The sequence below is a fragment of the Sorghum bicolor genome, chromosome 6 (assembly GCF_000003195.3).
Source record: "Sorghum bicolor cultivar BTx623 chromosome 6, Sorghum_bicolor_NCBIv3, whole genome shotgun sequence".
Classification (NCBI taxonomy): domain Eukaryota; kingdom Viridiplantae; phylum Streptophyta; class Magnoliopsida; order Poales; family Poaceae; genus Sorghum; species Sorghum bicolor.
In genome coordinates this window covers 35,509,310-35,527,243 of record NC_012875.2, presented here as the reverse complement: position 1 = coordinate 35,527,243, position 17,934 = coordinate 35,509,310, and the positions used below count along the sequence as shown (strand labels likewise).

At 48.0% G+C, this 17,934-nt stretch overlaps 1 protein-coding gene across 2 annotated transcripts; it reads right to left on the bottom strand.

Moving 5' to 3' along the window:
• LOC110436271 lies at positions 7,676 to 12,942 on the bottom strand. Of its 2 annotated transcripts, XM_021462849.1 has the most exons (12): positions 12,418 to 12,942; positions 11,162 to 11,607; positions 11,000 to 11,080; positions 10,809 to 10,916; positions 10,454 to 10,713; positions 10,154 to 10,360; positions 9,968 to 10,060; positions 9,785 to 9,886; positions 9,258 to 9,680; positions 8,909 to 9,067; positions 8,639 to 8,823; positions 7,676 to 7,910 (listed from the first exon to the last, which is right to left on the bottom strand). In XM_021462849.1, the coding sequence occupies exons 1-11, from the start codon at positions 12,720 to 12,722 to the stop codon at positions 8,641 to 8,643; spliced, it is 2,367 nt and encodes a 788-aa protein (XP_021318524.1). In that variant the 5' UTR covers positions 12,723 to 12,942; the 3' UTR covers positions 7,676 to 7,910; positions 8,639 to 8,640. The 2 variants fall into 2 exon arrangements, with proteins under 2 accessions (XP_021318524.1, XP_021318525.1); XM_021462850.1 differs by lacking the exon at positions 9,785 to 9,886.

The window sequence follows — 17,934 nt, the reverse complement described above, 5'->3', positions numbered from 1 at the left end:
GTTCCCATGCGTGCGTCAGGCGGCGGGCGGCGTCCTTGCGCTCGACGCCTACTGGTTCGCTCGAGCCCGTTTCCGTATTCGACGATAGCTGGCGCTCGAGCCCTGATCGATTCGCTCGACGCCTTTTCCGTCTTCGAGGCTGCGGTCGTCGATAACTGTACGTGTGACTGAACAGAGCGTTGAGTTGAGGGCCTCGACCTGCGCACGGACAATCTCGTTATGTACATCAGTTAGGATACCCCTTACTGATACCCTCGACAGTAGCCCTCGAGTCTCCATTTGAGCGCTGGCGCTCGAGTGGAGGCTTTATTTTGCGGTCGAATTTCCGTGGGGGCGCGCGAGCGACCCCGCGGGGGTAGCCCCCGAGCCCTTGGAGGAGTTTTTGACTCCTTCGAGGGTTATATTGGCTAATTTGCAGAAACGCTGTCGACACCAGTGGTGGGAGGTTCTGGTTGGCTCGTTTTACGTAGGGGGTTTCGACGTACTCTCGATAGAGCGAGCGTCATCCACCCCAGATCGAGCTTATAACGGGTAGTCCAAGTGAGAACCTGTGCCCCTTTCGAGGGGGTCAGCTGTAGCCCGGAGGCGTTCTCATAAAGCGGGGTCGACATGGTCGGGGATGCTGGTCTCGTTCGATAGAGTCCAGTGGCTCAATGCCTCCCGTCGGGGGGATTCCTCTCGACTATCTCGACTCTACCTCGGACATCCCCAGCAAGTTCTCGAGGCGGGCCTCGATTTTCGACCACTCGCTGGGCATCCCTTACTGTGGTGCTCGAGATCGGCTGTCGAACCCTTCCGGCAGGTCAGCCTGCGACCTCTTGAGGCTTTTGTGGGTGCGTGCCTTGGCTTACAAGGGAAGGAAGAGGCCGTGGCGGTTCGCCTTTCTGCCCGTTGGGCGCGTCTTTTCAGGCGGGAGCCGTTGCGACACTGTGTTGGCGCAGAATTTGGAGCGCCCCGTCTGTGAGGAGGAAAGGGACCGTTAGACGGGACATTTATGGGGGGAGTTACCTCATTTATCGGATCTGTCCATTGGTGGGTCGCTGCCTATAAGTATCCTGCGGCCTTGCCGCCGTTCTCCCTTCCGCCTTCTGTCTTCATCCTTGCCTTAGCCTTCTCGTCGTTTTAGTTCTCTCGCCATCTCACGCGCGCGCGCCCCCTCGAGCAGTAGCGAATCCGCCCTCTTTCCGTCCAAGATGCCTGTGAGACTCGTTGCCGCCGACGAGTGGCGCCCGTCGTCGATGATGGAGCGTCGGTTGCTGGAGCTTGAGAGGGAGGGGCTTCTGCGCCGCCGCACATCGCTATCATCGCCGAAATGGATCGCACCGGCGGCGGATCACCGGGAGCCCAGGCCGCCTAAAGGCTACGCGGTCTCGTTCAACAAGTTCCACCACCACGGCTTGGGCGCTCCTCTGAGCCGCTTCATGCGGGCGCTCTGCCACCACTACGGGGTGGAGCTCCAGCACTTCTCCCCAAACGCCATCACCGTCGCGGCGGTCTTCGCCACGGTGTGTGAGGGCTATTTGGGGATGATGCCCCATTGGGAGCTGTGGCTCCACCTCTATAGGGGCGAGCTCTTCAATGCCCCCACCAGGACCACCGGCGTGAGGAAGCCTGTACGGGCGGGATGCCTCAACCTCGTGCTGAAGACGGGGAAGACGGAGAGGCCGCGCGAGTACATCCCGGTGGGAGTGTCGACGAACCACGCCGGATGGGACTCCTAGTGGTTCTACCTGAGGAACGACGACGATCTCGTACCCGCCTACACCGGTCGCCTGATCACGGAGCGTCCGGAGAACTGGACGTACGGCGTCGTCCAAGTTCACCAGTCGCGGCTCGACCCCCTCCTCGATGTCTTGAAGAAGTTGCGCATGGAAGGCTTGACCGCTGCTCTCGTCCTCTCGGCCGTCCATCATCGGAGAGTTCTCCCATTGATGTCTCGACCACTGAGGATGGACGAGATGGGCCTTGGCGTCTCGTCTCGGGACCTCAAGGCGTGCCGGATGTCCAACGAGGCTCCGGCAGACGACGAGGTCGCGGCCCGTGTCAGGGCGGCCATTGCCGGCGATTTTAAGTTAGAGCACGTTAACGGCTTCCCCATGAGGCCTGATGCGGGCTCGATCGACCTGGTACGCTCTTTTCTTGTACATGGCTCCGATTCTGGATTTCTTTCGATCTCTTTTTATGCCTTCCTTTGTTCTGGCAGGGACGGATTGATGTCCGGTCCTCGAGGCCTCCAGTAAAGGAGGACGAGGTCGACCGTGACAAGCGGCGCCAGTCTGCCGAGAAACTAAAGTCCGCCAAGGACTCTGAGAAGAAAGGGGAAAGGAAGAAGAACCTCGACCGCCAAGCGCTAGAGGCGCGTCGAGCTAAATCCAGGCAGAGGGGGGAGCCTGAAGAAGAATACCCCAGTGAGGATGATGGCGGGGACGGCGATGACGACAGCGACGACTCCGAGGGGATGGCGTCTCGCCTTGACCGGATCCTCGAGGGTCCGCCTCTAGGTGATGTCGACGCCCCATGGATGGGAGCACCAAAGGAAGGGCCAGGCGGATCTCACCGCCCCCATGCAGACACCCCTCCTGCGCCCGCGACCAGTCGGGCCGCCCCGCGCCCCCAACCTCCCCCTCCACCAAAGGCGGGTAGCCGGGCTAAGCCCCAGGCGACGGGGCCGTTGACCCATGGTCGCACCGCGGCCTTCGAGAAGGGAGAGACCGGCCGCAGGAGCACCAGCCCCGGCGCTCGCCAGGCAGGAGACGCTGGGCCAAGACCAGCGCCTGTCCTCGAGGGGCCTGGGGCCTTGACGCGGGGTGGCTCGAGGCCCACCAGTCGAGGTACCAGCAGGCGAGCCGTTCTCCCTGTGGGGTAATTTCTTCGACACTGTGATTCTTATTCTCTTGGTTCTTTGCGTTTTCTCGTATAACGGTCTTCTTTATGCCCGTTCCTCTCTCCTCAGGTTGAAGCGGACGCTTGAGCAGGCCCAGCCTTCAATGGCGAAAAGGCTCAAGGTGGGAGCGGCCTCCAAGGACTCAGGTTAGCAGCTTATTCACGGGATTTGTGTTGTTCTTATGTCAGCCATTACAGTGACTAACCTTTGTTTTGCGTTCTATAGGCTCCTCCGACCCTCAACCACCAACCAACACCGAGAGCGCCCCACCCCGTCCCCTGGCGGGTGAGCCTGCCCCGTCGTCGCCAAAACAAGCCGAGGCGCCTTGGCCCCAAGGGTAGGAGGGAGCCCCCGAGCCTCCCCGTTCGGGGGTCGAGGGGGATCCCATCACCATAAGTGACGGGTCTGGCGGCGACGGGACCGTGAGGGATGCCCGTCCTATGGACGAGGAGGCCTTGACCTCTCTTGTCGCGGGACGGACGCCCTGGCCCACCGGTCTTCGCTCCATCGAGGAGCAGAGGAAGAAGGAGGAGGAGGAGGAGCGGGAGCAAGAGACGCGGCGGCAACTGCAGGAGCAGGAGCATCGACCGGGGCCACAGGAGCTCCAGGAGCAGCAGTAGCAGGGGGGCCAGCAGCTGGCGGAGCCGCTTGATCTGCCCCAACCGGAGCTGGAAATGCCGCAGGAGCCTAGAAACCAGGATGAGGGCTTGCCGGCTTTTGGACCTCCGACCCCGGCGTGGCTCCGTCCAGGGGCACCGGCTGCGATCCCTGCAGAGTCGGGGCGGGCGGACGGTGTCATGGCGCTCGCCTACATGATGCGCACTCCCGCCGACCCTGATTCTGAGATCAGAAGTACGATCTACGGCATGGACGGGATCGCCCCGGGATTCCTCCGGTAGCGTCGGTCGTGGGAGGACCGTATTCCCGCCGAGGAGGACGGGCACTTGGAAGACGATGGATGACGACGGGCGGTTCCCCTCCCTCATCGACTTGTTCCTGCGCCATGGAGGGTCCCTCGAGACCGTCGGGGAGCTCATCCACGGCGTCAAGGCGCGGGCCGACCAGGAGATGGAGAACTGGTGCCCCGATCGGATCCGCATCCGGGCTTCCACCGATTTGTCCGAGCCCAACATTTTTCTGGACGATCGGAAGGAAGCCGAGAAGTGGGAGCACGTCGAGGAGCTCCGCCTTTGGATGAAGCACACGGTGGGGCTCCTGTCGGACGTTGTAAACAACGGACTCGGGTCGGCCTACTTTGTAAGTCTCCTAGTCTTTTAATCCTTAGGGAACTTGTTGGTTTTGGGTTCTAACTGCTCGATCATCGGCTCGCAGGACCTAAAAGAGACCTTCCGCATTAAGTCAAGCTTCATTCATGCCCCGAGAGGCGGCTGGGAGCAGCTTCCCATCCTCAAGGACCAACTCCTGGAGTCGCAGGAGAAACTCCTCAAAGCCTATAAAGAGCTTTTGGCGCTCGAGGAGGAGAAGAAGGAGAGGGAGGCTGCAATGGCCGAGGCTCGAGAGGCCTCAAAGAAGGCTGTGGAAGAGGCCGTGCTGCTGAGGGAGTGGGCTCTGACGGTCGAGGAGGCTGCGTCCAAAGCCCGGGAGGAGGCCCTGTCCTACAAGAAAGTCGTTGCTGATCTGGACAAGGAGAGGGGCCTCCTTAAGACTGACCTGGACTCCCTTCAAGAATCCTTTCGGAGGATGAAGGTGGAGTATGTGAACAGTGAGGTCACCCGGAGCGCCACGGAGGAGGCAAACAAGAAGGCCCTTGAAGACCTCGAGGTGGAGCGGGCTCGATCCCGCAGCCTCTCCGACGACATCGATCGTCTAAAGGCAGAGCTGCTGGAGAAGAGTGGAGCCATTGCTCAGGCTGGCAAGGCGATCGAGGATCTGCGCGTTGCCAACACTGAGCTGGCACGCTCCAACAAAGAGATCGAGAGGTCCAACACCAAATTAGTTGGCGAGAACACAGCTCTGGAGGAGAGTGTCCGTGGTACGTTTCTATTGTCGGGTTTTCTTTTCGAGGTGTGCTTGGTTTTATCTAAAGTTTTTTGTGTTGGCATTCACAGGGCTTAAAGACGAGCTCTTGGCCGCCCAAGTCGAGGCTCGCAACGCCAAGGCCTAGCTCGAGGTGGAGGTTGCTTTGAACCATCGACTGCGGACGGCGATAAGCGATCTCTCGATCTCTTGGGAGGTCGAGCCCATGGACGAGTCGAAGGAGGAAGCTCGAGGCGACGTGCTGGTCGATCAGCTGTGCTACTTAGGCGCGACACTGAGGGGTCGGGTGCGGGATTCTCTCCACATTGGGGTAAAGCGGGCAATGGTGGTTGTCTGCTCAGGCTTCTCGTACGACATGGAGGTGGTGTCCCACGGCTTCGTCACCGACATCTCCAAGACTGACACGGAGAACGAAGAAAGGCTCCACGCCTTGATCGACGATGCAGAGGTTCCTGGACAGAGGTTGGCTAAGCTGTTCGAACCAGAGGTACTGCCTCCTGAGACTAGCTCAGGCGCGGGTGAGGATGGTGAGGGCCGAGATGCTGACTCAGGCCTGTGAGCCTACTCTGGGTGCCTGGGCCCCTTGTATAGTATTTCCTAATTTATCTTAAGTAACATTGCGCTTTTAAGTGACTCGAAAAGATCTTGTGAATGTTTATCTGTGTTTCCGCTCGAGGCTGTTTTGTTTCTTTTTACGCCTACGTTCGCATTCCTTATTTAGTCTTTTGTTTAAGCCTGTCTCGATCGCCTTAAGGGTGAGGAAGCGAGTAGAGTTTCCATAGCCCGGGGGCGTGGGAATTCTCCGGCTCGTTGTTCTCTCGGCCCTTAAGGGGCTTGAGGTGCCTCAACTACTCGACCGTGCAAGGTTTACTAAGTAGGGACGAAAAAATTGCTTAATTTTCCCGGTGCTTGGGTGGGGATCCCCCTGCTACCCCCTGAGGGAGTATCGAATATGATGTGTCATAGTTGATACTCCCTTCTAACATCTAGGCTTTGACCCGTAAAAAGTAAGTTACTCGAGGGAAAGATCTCATTCATTTACGCATTCATTCATAAGGCTTTGATACAGGATGTACATGGGAACATAAAGCCTTGGAGTTCCAGGGGTAGAATCGACGTAGCTGTTCGATGTTCCATGCGTTGGTGAAGATCGCGCCTTTTTCGTCCGCCAGCTTGTACGTTCCTGGCTTCAAGACCTCGGCCACCACGTATGGGCCCTCCCAAGGCGGGGTCAGCTTGTGGCGTCCTTGATTGCTTTGCCGCCGTCGTAGGACGAGGTCGCCCACGTTTAAGTCCCTCTTGCGCACGTGCTTGTCGTGGTAGCGTCAAAGTTTCTGCTGGTATCTGGCAGAGTTGAGGAGGGCCATGTCTCGAGCTTCCTCGAGTTGGTCGACTGCATTTTCTTGAGTCTCCTTATTTGATTGCTCGTTGTATGCTTTGAGTCGTGGGGACCCATACTCAAGATCTGTCGGGAGCACGGCCTCAGAGCCATAGACCATGAAGAATGGGGGGTATTTTGTGGCCCTGCTTGGCGTAGTCCTTAAGCTCCATAGGACTGAGGAAAGCTCCTCGACCCATTTTTGCCAAATTTTTTCAAGCGATTATAAATCCTTGGTTTGTGCCCCTGCAAAATCATACCATTGGCACGCTCGACCTGGCCGTTAGTTCAATGGTGGGCCACTGCGGACCAGTTCACACGGATGCGATGCTGATCGCAGAAATCCAAGAACTTTTTGCCGGTGAACTGAGTGCCGTTGTCGGTGATGATGACGTTGGGAATCCCAAACCGGTGGATGATGTCGGTGAAGAAAAGGACGGCCTGCTCGGAGCGGATGTTGGTGATGGGTCGAGCCTCGATCCATTTGGTGAACTTGTCGATGGCCACCAACAAGTGGGTGTACCCCCCTTTTGCCTTTTGTAGAGGCCCCACTAGGACGAGCCCCCACACCGCAAACGACCACGTGATAGGGATCGTCTGGAGAGCGTGGGCAGGCAGGTGCCACTACTAATTTTTGTGCCTGTTTCAATGCATGAAAAGTGTTGCAATATGCCCAAAATAGTTGCAATAGCATAAATAGCAACATTTGTTTTTCGTTGCGAGGCGTTGCAAGCGCTTGCGTGGGTAAAGCTTTGGACAACACTTTTCTATGAAGCGTTGCAAAATGCATTTTGTATTTGCAACACCTAAGCGTTGCGACATAAGTTTTTGCTACAGCTGTAGGTGTGGCAAGAACAACTAATGCAATGCCTTGGGTGTTGCTAGACCTTGGAATGGCAACTAGCCGACGTCGTTGCAAAAGGTGCACTAGCAACGACAAATGTGTGTTGCAAGACAGTATGTTGCCACGATTAATGTTTGTTGCAGCAAGGATTAACCAAGAAGTGGTGGCAATATGTGCAATTGCCACGCCCGAGCTTTAGTTGCTATAAGGTGCATCCTCTATTGCATCACATGACGAGTGTGGCAACAAGGCCTATGTTGCAACACTTGGAGGTGGTGGCAAATATGTGCTATCCCAACGCCCATGGTTTGGTTGCTATAAGATGCAATAGCTATTGCTACGAATATTGGGTGTGGCAACAAGGGTTATTTGGCAACACCAAAAATAGGTTGCAACATGTGCAATTGCCACATTTGCATTGTCGTTGTTATAAGGCACCACCCCTATTGCTACGCAGATTGTTCATTGCTATAGGATATATTGCTACAGTCCAATAGCCACTTTTACAACGCGCTTGGTTTTATGCCACCAGACAATATTATAATACTATTAACTAATTTGAGGCACAATAGACATAAACAAACCATTTGGTAAAGCCATTAAATCATAACTTGTTCATTTGTTACATGTAGAATAAACGATCCAAAAATTCAAACTGAGACAACACAAACATTATTCAAACAAAAAATATCCAAGACACTTGTTTCTAAACCAAAACATCTAAGATGTTGCGGCTTCACTTGGCTTGACTTGGCCTCATTTGGTCAATCCCATCAGACCCTCTCCACTCAAACTTTGCATTTGTCCTGAAATAATAAACATTCACATTCAAGTACACAAATTAGAATCTCAACAAAGCAAGATCTTGTCAAAAAAAGCAAGCTACTTCCTCCGGAACATCTATGGCCTCTATTGAGGAATACATAAATTAGAATATTTTTTCTAACAGACATGAATGAGTGGGCGCACCGAATAATCAAGTAGGTACTACACCAATGAAATAATGCTATTATGGCTTCATTTTGTCCACGTGCACAAAACATGCATGAAAATCTGCAAGTCAGTACAAAGTAGCTGTAGTTCTCAATACAACAAAATTCCAGTGTGCTGATTTTGATACTTTTTAAATATCTGATATCAGATCAATAACCTTAAGATAAACCTACAAGGTACTGCATATGCTGACTTATACTCACTTAAAAAAATACTTATTTTCCCAGCTAAACAATCAGCAATAGTGTCTCATTTGTGCTTTGCAATTATCAGAAGTAGAACGATTCAAACTGAAATAAGCACACCGCAAAAGTGATCCATGCATCCCTTTAGTTGTCCCCAAACAAAGCAGTAATTACTAAACTTATTTGGACAGCCAAAACCACTCCTATCCACAAGTTAGTCATGGTCTCTAGCAAGCATGAAGAATTAGTTTTGCTCATTAACAGATAAGTTTACAAAGGTATACTTAGTAACCCTAAACAAGCAACGGTTGACTGAAATGAGTAGTTCAGAAGCAATAAGGAAAAACAAAGCTTACATTCAATTCTTTCTGGCTGATCGTTTCCTTGCCGCAGAATCAAGCAAATGTTTTGGAGAAATAAAATTTGGTGTAACATTCCCTTCTTTGTTTTGTGATTGGCTTCGCATAAGGCTGCCCCTAGTGTTGCGCCCTATGTTACCTGCGGGTGTAGAAGCTTTCTGCTTGACTTGAAGATTAATCTCCTACTCAAAAATTAAATGAAATATATTAGGACTCTCATGCCGTGCACTAGTTCATGGTTGTAATCAATTTTCAATCTGAAATAACCTGAGGTAAGGGTGTTTCATTGTCTTGTGTTGTTCCTTCTCTTTCATTCAGGATTGGTTGATGAGTACTTGAGGCTATTTCATTGCCTGCTGCTTCATCGCCTACTGTTTCGTTGCCTACTATCTCGTTGGTTGTTGTTTCGATGGCAGCTTGGTTAACCTACATTTAAATTTTATTAGAAAGCACATTATGGTATGACCATGAAGTGATTAATTGATTAATCTTCTAATGTTCAGTTCAGAAAGCATATTATGGTTATGACTATCAAGTGAACACATCAGAAAAATATAAAAAAAGCAAACCCACTAACTTGATAAATATGCAAGTTGAAATGTCACAATACTATTACCTGTGGTGATGCTCCTTGCGTTTGTGCTGCTAGCATTGACATGAACTCTTTCCTAAGTTCTTCTTTATCAGCCTGCCTTGCTTTCTGCAATTCTTCCATCTGACGCCAATGTTCCTCCTTCTCGGCTTCCCTTTCAGCAACTTGGTTTTTGAGTTGTTCTTGTACCTTCTCGAGCGTATCCTTCAGCTCTTCAGTTTCCATATGGGATGCCATTTCAGAACAGGCCTGGTTCTCTAAACGTTCAGTCAGTAGCTGCCTTCTACTTGGATACCTTGCCATATATCCATTACCATGAAGCTTGGATGATTTAGATCGAGTAGTTTGCTTGTATGCTTCTTGGAAAAGAAGGTTTCTCTCTACTAAAGGAATGAAGCTATCTGGTGACTCGGTTTCCTTCTCCGCAATTTTGCGGCGAGCAGTTTCCTAAGACAAAGAAGACATGCAACCTTTTGTTAAACAAAAACTAGAAACAATGTGCAATAGTATGAATCATTTAGTACTGGCTGCAGAAACAGTTATATACACACATAGATAGCCTCAGATACAGTGTTTGTCCATTTCCCTTTCTTACTGTGTGTAATCGCCCAAAGCTCACAATCATCTGGCTCTTCACCGGTTTCTGGGTCTCTCTAATTTTGCCAAGAATGTCACAAATAAATATTTTATCAAGTAAGAAAACATTGTTATTTACGTGCTTCTCAAGTCCTTACCAGTTCATAGCTGCACTGACCAAACGACTTTGATCCCACACTATGCACTGCTTGGACACACGAACGGTTTTGAGAATTCTGGTTGCTACGTTCCTGCATGTTATATTTGTATTAAAAACAGTGCTCCGAAGAAAAATTTGTTTCTGCAAGTACAATTGGCATGAAAAATAGTAAATGGCATCAAACCTGGAATTCCACGCTGGTAAAATACAACACTAGATAGTGCCATTCAACAATGTTTAGTTCTTCAGGCTTATGTCTCATTCTCTCATCATAAGTGTCATAAGCCTTGCATGTTGAACTAAATGTTGATCGCCATCCTCTATAGCGCTCATTTGCAATGGCCCATATCTTTTTCTTGTTCTCCAAAGTATTCGCAAGGTCCCACTTTTTCTATTGAACAAACAAACAAACAAAAAAATTGGGTCAGTTCCTACAGTATTTCACAATTAAGATTGGAATGGACCAAACATATACGATGCTTACCATTACTGCATCTGCTATATCCTCCTTAACTTCATCATCAATGTTTTTCCACCATCTCACTCCAATTAGTGGAGCCTTTCTCCTTGTAAACAGTACCACTTCATCAACAAAAGACCGTCGATTACCACCTACAGGTCCTTGCATTCTAGAGAATTCAACATCCAATTTTGTGGTGCCCTGTCGAGCTCTTTTGTTGGACGCAGTAAAACCTTTGAGGTGCCCACGTCCTTTAAACTTCCTCTTTCCACTGCCAGATTGCCCTTCCAAATGACATAAATAGAATTTAATAATTGTTCTCATTAATGTTATGGAATATAATTGCACCTTAGAATAATGCTTCTAAAAAAAATCTTACAATTGTTGACTAGTTCTTTGTCACGACGAGCGTGACTTGGTCGCTGCCTTGGTGGTGTTGGATTGCTGGATTGACTTGATAGAGTGCCTTGAAGCTCCTCATATGCCTCTGCCAATAATGGAGCATAAGTTAAAATTGGTATGAAGAACTGCTAAGTTGATTTGCAATAACTTGGAGAGGATATTATATACCGATGTCATCAAGTTGTCCTTCATGACGTAACCATTCGCTATATGCTTTGATTGTATCTATCCTGAATGTATCTTGAAGTTCTGGAAACATGCTTGTATTATTAAAATGGCTACGAATGAAATAAGATGCAGTACAGAAACTAGTGCAGCAACTTAACTTACCAAGGCCTTTACGCTCCGCATGCAGTTCTGCAAGCCAGTCCTTGTAGTCATCAAGTGACACAGTTATGAATTCGTCCTCATCAACAGTTGTACCCGGAGGTTTCTTTATGGGAGTTATGGATACATTTCGCTCGGTTATTCTATCCTTGCTCAAAACTAATCTGAGTATTCTCTCCTCATCATTGTTTGTCATCATTACACTTAAATCAGATTCTGTTTCAATTTCATGAAGTGTTGCTACATTATTACCACTTCGTTTCTTATAGTATAAGAAGTCCCTCATGTTGTAACCTAAACGTGATTTCAATGTTAACAAGTTTCCAAACGTGACATCATCCTTCTTCACTTTGCTGATTTCACAAATATCCTTTTCAGATGGTGCACCTATGAGACGAAAACATAATGTCCAAGATTCTGTTTCTTCTGACAATGTCTCAGTATTTTCCCTGACAAGCACATTCATGCATAAATGGATCAGTGGCAGTGGCGAAGGGTGAAATTTTGTAAGTAGTAATGAACAAACAACCAGCAAGGTTCATTCTCTGGTAATCTCGGTTGAATAAAGAATAGTTAATAATTAAATAATAAACAACTGAACAAAGCAACTAGATAACAACCAGCAATTCGTAAAGGCATACATGGTAAAAATTCAATGAAAATATATAGAGAGGCAACAAATATCCCTATATTATTTACATGAGCAAATCTATATAGATGTTATCTTAGCACAGCATGCTATACTGGGAGCCATCACAAATCTATATAGATGTTATCTCAGTACTATTTATTCCAATAGAAATTTATTTGCCATGTATTGTCAGGAACCATCACAAATAACTGATCCCAAATAAGTAAAACTATGGAGCTCTAAAAAAGGTATGTAATACCAACTGACCAATATTATTGTTTACCATAACCAATTAGAATATAGTATGGGGTGCCTCTTATGCTTGCATTGTGCTATGGTCTAGAAACATTGAATGTCTATAGATCACCACCAGCCTAAGTGTATTCTTATTGTCTCATACTGATACAAATATCCTGTTTCCATTATTATTCTAATAATATCTCAAATAATTACAGTGCTTGGGATACCACAAAGAAACATACTGTATATTTTTAATGAATTTAATTATTAGTTATCTTAGGGCACGACAAGGGTTACATATAGAGGCATACCTAGTTGAATGGAAATTGAGGAATTTCATTTGAGTACACACGACAATTTCTAAATGAAGCACGAGTGCTCTGCTTACCGACGTTGTGAGTCCGGCTCAAGTATCATGGATCCAATACCACGTTGCCTGACGGGTAGTGCTCGGCCTGATGAACTACGATCTTGACTGCCGTCCTCTCCGTCGTCGGACAGAGTTGGGGTCGGCGTCCTACCTGCGCCGCCGAAAAGCGCCGTCGTGGCCCCGCGTCTCGTCGACGTCGTCCTCGTGTTCGCTGGCGGCGTCATCGTGAGCGCTGGCGACGACGTCGTGAACCGTGGGGTCGACGGCGTGGCTGCTGGTTGCCGCGTCTCCATTGTGGCCGCGGCCGCCGAGGAGATCGCCATCTAGCAGACTACCCTAACTGGCGGCTGCCTTCCCGTGGTGATTAGATTAAATAGTGGATGTTAATTTGGGTTTGGAGGAGGTAGGCGCCATGGTATTTGGCGCCCGAGCATTGTTTTCGCTGCAAAATTGGCGGGCCGCGAGGGATTTTTTGGATTTGGAAGAAGCATCTGTGGAGGGAGAGGAGGGGCGGCCATGCGAAGGAGCTCAATCGATTTTGGGGATCTGGGGAAGACGAGCGGTGCTGATGGCAGAAAAAGGCGTGGGTTTTTTTTAGCCAAAGAAAAAGGCGTGGGTAGTGGAGCCATCTGAGGATGAGGGGGCCACGTTTCTGATTTGTCTATTTTTTTTAGCATATCTCTGATTCGTGTGCGTTTGGAACCAAGGCCTAGTCAATTGTGACGTACATGCAAAATTTAAAATAAAAAATCATTGGTCAACTGTGACATGATGTCTCGAGTGCACGGAGAATTGCAAGGACCACTGGTGTTGATGAGTCAAACCGATGAAATACATACATGTTATAATATGGCAATAAGTTTATGGAAATTTGGTTTAATCTAGAAAAAAATCATATAACCATAGATCTCGTCCAAAATAGAAACTGACTCGAGGAGTGATTGGGCGGTCTAGTTGATCTCGTTGATTGCGGGTGAACAAGAGTCGAGGTCTGGATGAACTCGGGAGCATCTTGTTTCGTCTAGCTAGTGCTCGTCGGTTGCAGCTTGACAGACTTTGGCTGGAAACATCGCTATGGTGAATGGAGACTTGTGGCGAGCGGCCTTGGAGAGAGGGGAGCTAACAACGAAAGTGTTGGTGGTGATATCGACGGCTAGGAGGCGGTGAGGAGGAAGGTCACACAGTGAAGGTGAGTAGATCGAGCATGGAGGGTGGGAGCTTCAAAGAGGGATAGAAACTCGGGGCTAAACCTAGGGATTGAAGAAGAGTAATCTCATGGGTTCGATACATTCTTGTGGTGCCAGGCAGGAAACAAGGAGGAGGATGGAGGAGTGTGTGTGGAGATTGACGAGGTTGACCTAACCTTGTCCATGGAAGTGACAATGATAGGTGCACTATAGCGAGGGAAAGGATTAGTGAAAGGTCAGGGTGTCTGTGGCATGGTGATGTTGGGTTTGTGCCGAAAGCGGCGCACCCGATGTTACTCTTATAGGTAACGTGGGTCAAATGGAACCATAAGAGTAGTATACTAGTAGTATTCAATATTCGCCGTAGTTGTAGCTATAGTTGTAGTGAAAATCTTAAAATAGGTTTCATATAAGAGGAAAAAAATCTATACAAAAGGCAATTTAAGGTTTGAAAAGTATAAAAAAATAATTAAGTATCTAAAAAAAGCCTAATAAACAAAAATTAAAATGCCCAGCTTGGACTTCGAGCCCATGAGCACAGGCACAAGGCAACCAAAGGTGCGTTAACCACCAAGCTACTAAGGAATGTTTGTTAAGTGCTAGCCTCATAACGTTTTATACGGAGCTTATTTGTTTTTTTTTGTATAGACAGAGGTCATTTCTTTAGGAATCGACTTCGACGGTAAAGGGTAAAGAAGTGTGCGGCGCACTCGTCCTCGCCACGGGATCTAGCGCCTCCTTTACCCTAAACCAGTCACCGGTGCATGGGTGGCGGCTGAAGGAGGGGATATGGAGGGTGTGGCCGATGCGGAGGCCGCGGTAGGAGGGGAGCTGGTCCTCCGCGTAGCTGACGAGGCGGGTGACGCCCCCGGGCTGCCGGGCCTTGCGGAGGCTGTGGAGGAGCCCCACATCGAGAGCAAGATCCGCGCGCAGACCCATCGCCGGCGAGCCGACATGATCCCGACGCGGCCCGCGCAGGCGTCGTTCCGCGACCGCACCAACGAGTTCCGCGCCGCCGTCGAGAGCGCACGCCGCCATGACGGCTCAGTGCCCTGGATTGCAGCGCCAACAGTGAATTGACCCTGAACAGGTCGTGCAAGATGTAGTCATCAGGTAACTAAATCAGATTCAGGCAGTGCTGCACACATTCTGACATTTTTGTTTATTGCATACTTACTAGTTCATTTTATCTTTCATTATTTTGCTTAGAGTTTAGCTTGATCAAAATACAGAGTTTGACGGAGCCTTAATCCTTCGACAGCGGATGCTAGGCGAATGCGGCAGCGGCAATCCGGTGGACGACTGTTGGCGCTGCAACCCAATCCGGTGGACGACTGTTGGCGCTGCGGCCGGCGGCGGGCATGTGATGGAGCTGGCTGTGCAGCTGGCGGCGGCTCAGTGCCCCAGTCCGCAGTTCACTCTCGATGACAGCCCCATGGCCTGTTGTTGTCCCTGGTGAGTGGCACCTGCTCTCATATTTCTCATAAACTAGAAACATCATTGTACATGAATCTGAGATTATAATTGGTTGATAAGGTACTTTATAGTATTGCAATTGCAGGATAAATAGCGATGGTGAGGTACTGTTGGTACTTGGTAGATGACGAGTTAACATGAGGCCTCAATGTACATCAACCACCTAAACTAAATAATTTAGTATATGGGGAAGTGAGGTACTAAATAGGTAAAGTGTACCTAACAATCATTTAGGATTTTGATTCCTCACTTTCCATTATATTCCGATGGTGCATGAGGATTCCACACAGAATGAATCATTTTTCTAACTTCAGAATTTAATATGCAATGGGCCTCTCAAACAAAAATTTTGCAACTCATTCCTAATTAGAAAAGAAGATACAACTTAATCAAAGAGGTCTTCATCTAGGTCCACACAAAAGCAACAAATATTCATAAAAACAACTTAAACAAAGAAATCGTCATCCTGGTCTTCCCCCACGGTGGTGGCTGGTGCAACAACTCCATCATCTATGTAGGTCTCATCGTCTTCATCATCTTCTGCATCAAGAAATGCGGCGTGATCTGGTTCTGGAACAGATTGGGCAATCACCTGATTAATAATAGATGCATCACCACTAGAGCCTTCCATGTCTGATCTCCTCCAATTTGTCAAATCCGTACGTAGACGTAATGCATTATTCATGTCTTCCACTCCCACGTCCAGTAAGCTTATGTCACCCTCATCTTCTGTTGCTTCTGGCATTGCAAACAAATTCCTAGGCTTCATTGCAACAACGCTGCACCAACCCGGCTTGCTTGGGATTTCGGCATAAAACACCAATTCAGCTTGTGTTGCCATAATATAGGGCTCACTGAAATATCGAAAACGACTAGTATTGATATCTATAACCCCATATTCATCCTTATTATATCCTTTGCCTTTGCTCGTAGTGGCTGCTGGTACATCATACCATTCACACTGAAACAATACAACTTCCTTTTCACTATCAAAATCAAGAATGATAATTTTCTGAACCACTCCATACCATGCCATATTGCCGGTACTGGAATCACCCTCCACACCACTATTTCTTGTGGTCAGATTTTTCTCAATAGAAGCAGTTCGGAACAGGAAACCATTGATAAAGCATCTATTCAACACACGGGCTCGAAGGTCTGGTCCTTTAGCAAGGGAATACAAGAGGTCATTATCAAGTATGCCTTCCTGCTTTTGCTTCCTGATCTGTAAAACACAATTTCATAATACAAGGGGCAGTGAAAAACACATGTCTTGTTGTCACATTTAAGAATAAAAAAGTTAGAATTAATTTATTACTCACTTTGCGCTCAAACCAGTGTACAAATTGCTCCTTATGTCGTTTGTTAAGGTTTCTTGTACCTTCTTTCCTAAGGTCGTTCATATGCTCACTGCATTGTAAATGCAACTTCAAATAATTAGTAATAAAAAAAGAAATCCTAAAATTAATTATGCCATATATTACAACTTACTCAATATATGATGCAACCTCTTCACAGTTAGTTACGATGTAGTGCCTCATCTTGAGTAACTCTTCTGTAGAAATTTCCTCAAAATGAAATCCTTTCCTGCTGTAATCAAGTCCACTAAATATGCTGAGCCCAGATGGTGGCTCATTCACAGCGGCGCTTTCATGACGATCAGCTTGATTCAATTTGGTGTCCACGTCTTCCAAGAAACGAGCGCAAAACGTCAGGCACTCCTCAGAGATATATCCCTCAGCTATTGAACCTTCAGGATGTGCTTTGTTCCTCACATAGCCTTTTAGTGTACGTAAATACCTCTCAACTGGGTACATCCATCTATAGCTCACAGGACCTCCTAGTTTAGCCTCTTCAGCTAGGTGGACCGGCAAATGCACCATGATGTCAAAAAATGCAGGTGGGAATATCATCTCAAGGCGACAAAGAGTCTCTTTGATTGAAACGTTAAGCTTATCAAGATCTGCCTCTACTAGCTCCTTTGAACAAATTCCATTGAAGAACTGACTAAGATCAATCAATGGGATCACAACATCTTTTGGCAGAAGGCTACGCACAATCAATGGTAACAGCTTCTGTAGAATAACATGGTAGTCATGAGTTTTCAGTCCACTAACCTTACAACCTTTGACGTCAACACATCTTTTTATATTGGAGGCAAACCCATCAGGCATCTTCAGTCCTTCTAGAAATTTGCAAAAAATTTCCTTCTCATCCTTAGATAATTTGTACAATGCTGGTGGCATAGTATATTTATTATTCTCCATCACAAGATGTTGATCTTCCCTCATACCAAGATCTTCCATGTCAAGACGGGCCTTCTCACTATCCTTGCATTTACCATCAATTTCAAGCAACGTACCGAAAATGCTCTCACAGATGTTCTTCTCAATGTGCATCACATCCAAATTATGCCTTATAAGCAATGAGTCCCAGTAAGGCAATTCAAAGAAAATACTCTTCTTCCTCCAGTTGTGCCATCTATTTTCTTCTTCATGTCGCTTCCTCTTTCTTATGGTTTTCCCAAAAACGACCTGATCAAAATATTCAAACTGTTCCTTCACTTGTGCACCAGTCAATGGTTCAGGAGCCACCCTCGTTTCCTCTTTATTGTTAAAGCATATATTATTCCTACGCCACCTATGTTTGAATGGAGAACTCATAAATTAATAAGAAATCGAATTGGCAACTACTAAAGCATTTCAACCAATAGAAATCTTACCTATGATTTGTTGGCAAGAAGCGGCGATGTCCCATGTAACAATGCTTGCCCCCATATTTCAGCCACAAGAAGTCTGTATCCTTGTTACAATATGGACATGCAAACTTCCCTTTGGTGCTCCAACCAGATAGCATTGCATATGCAGGAAAA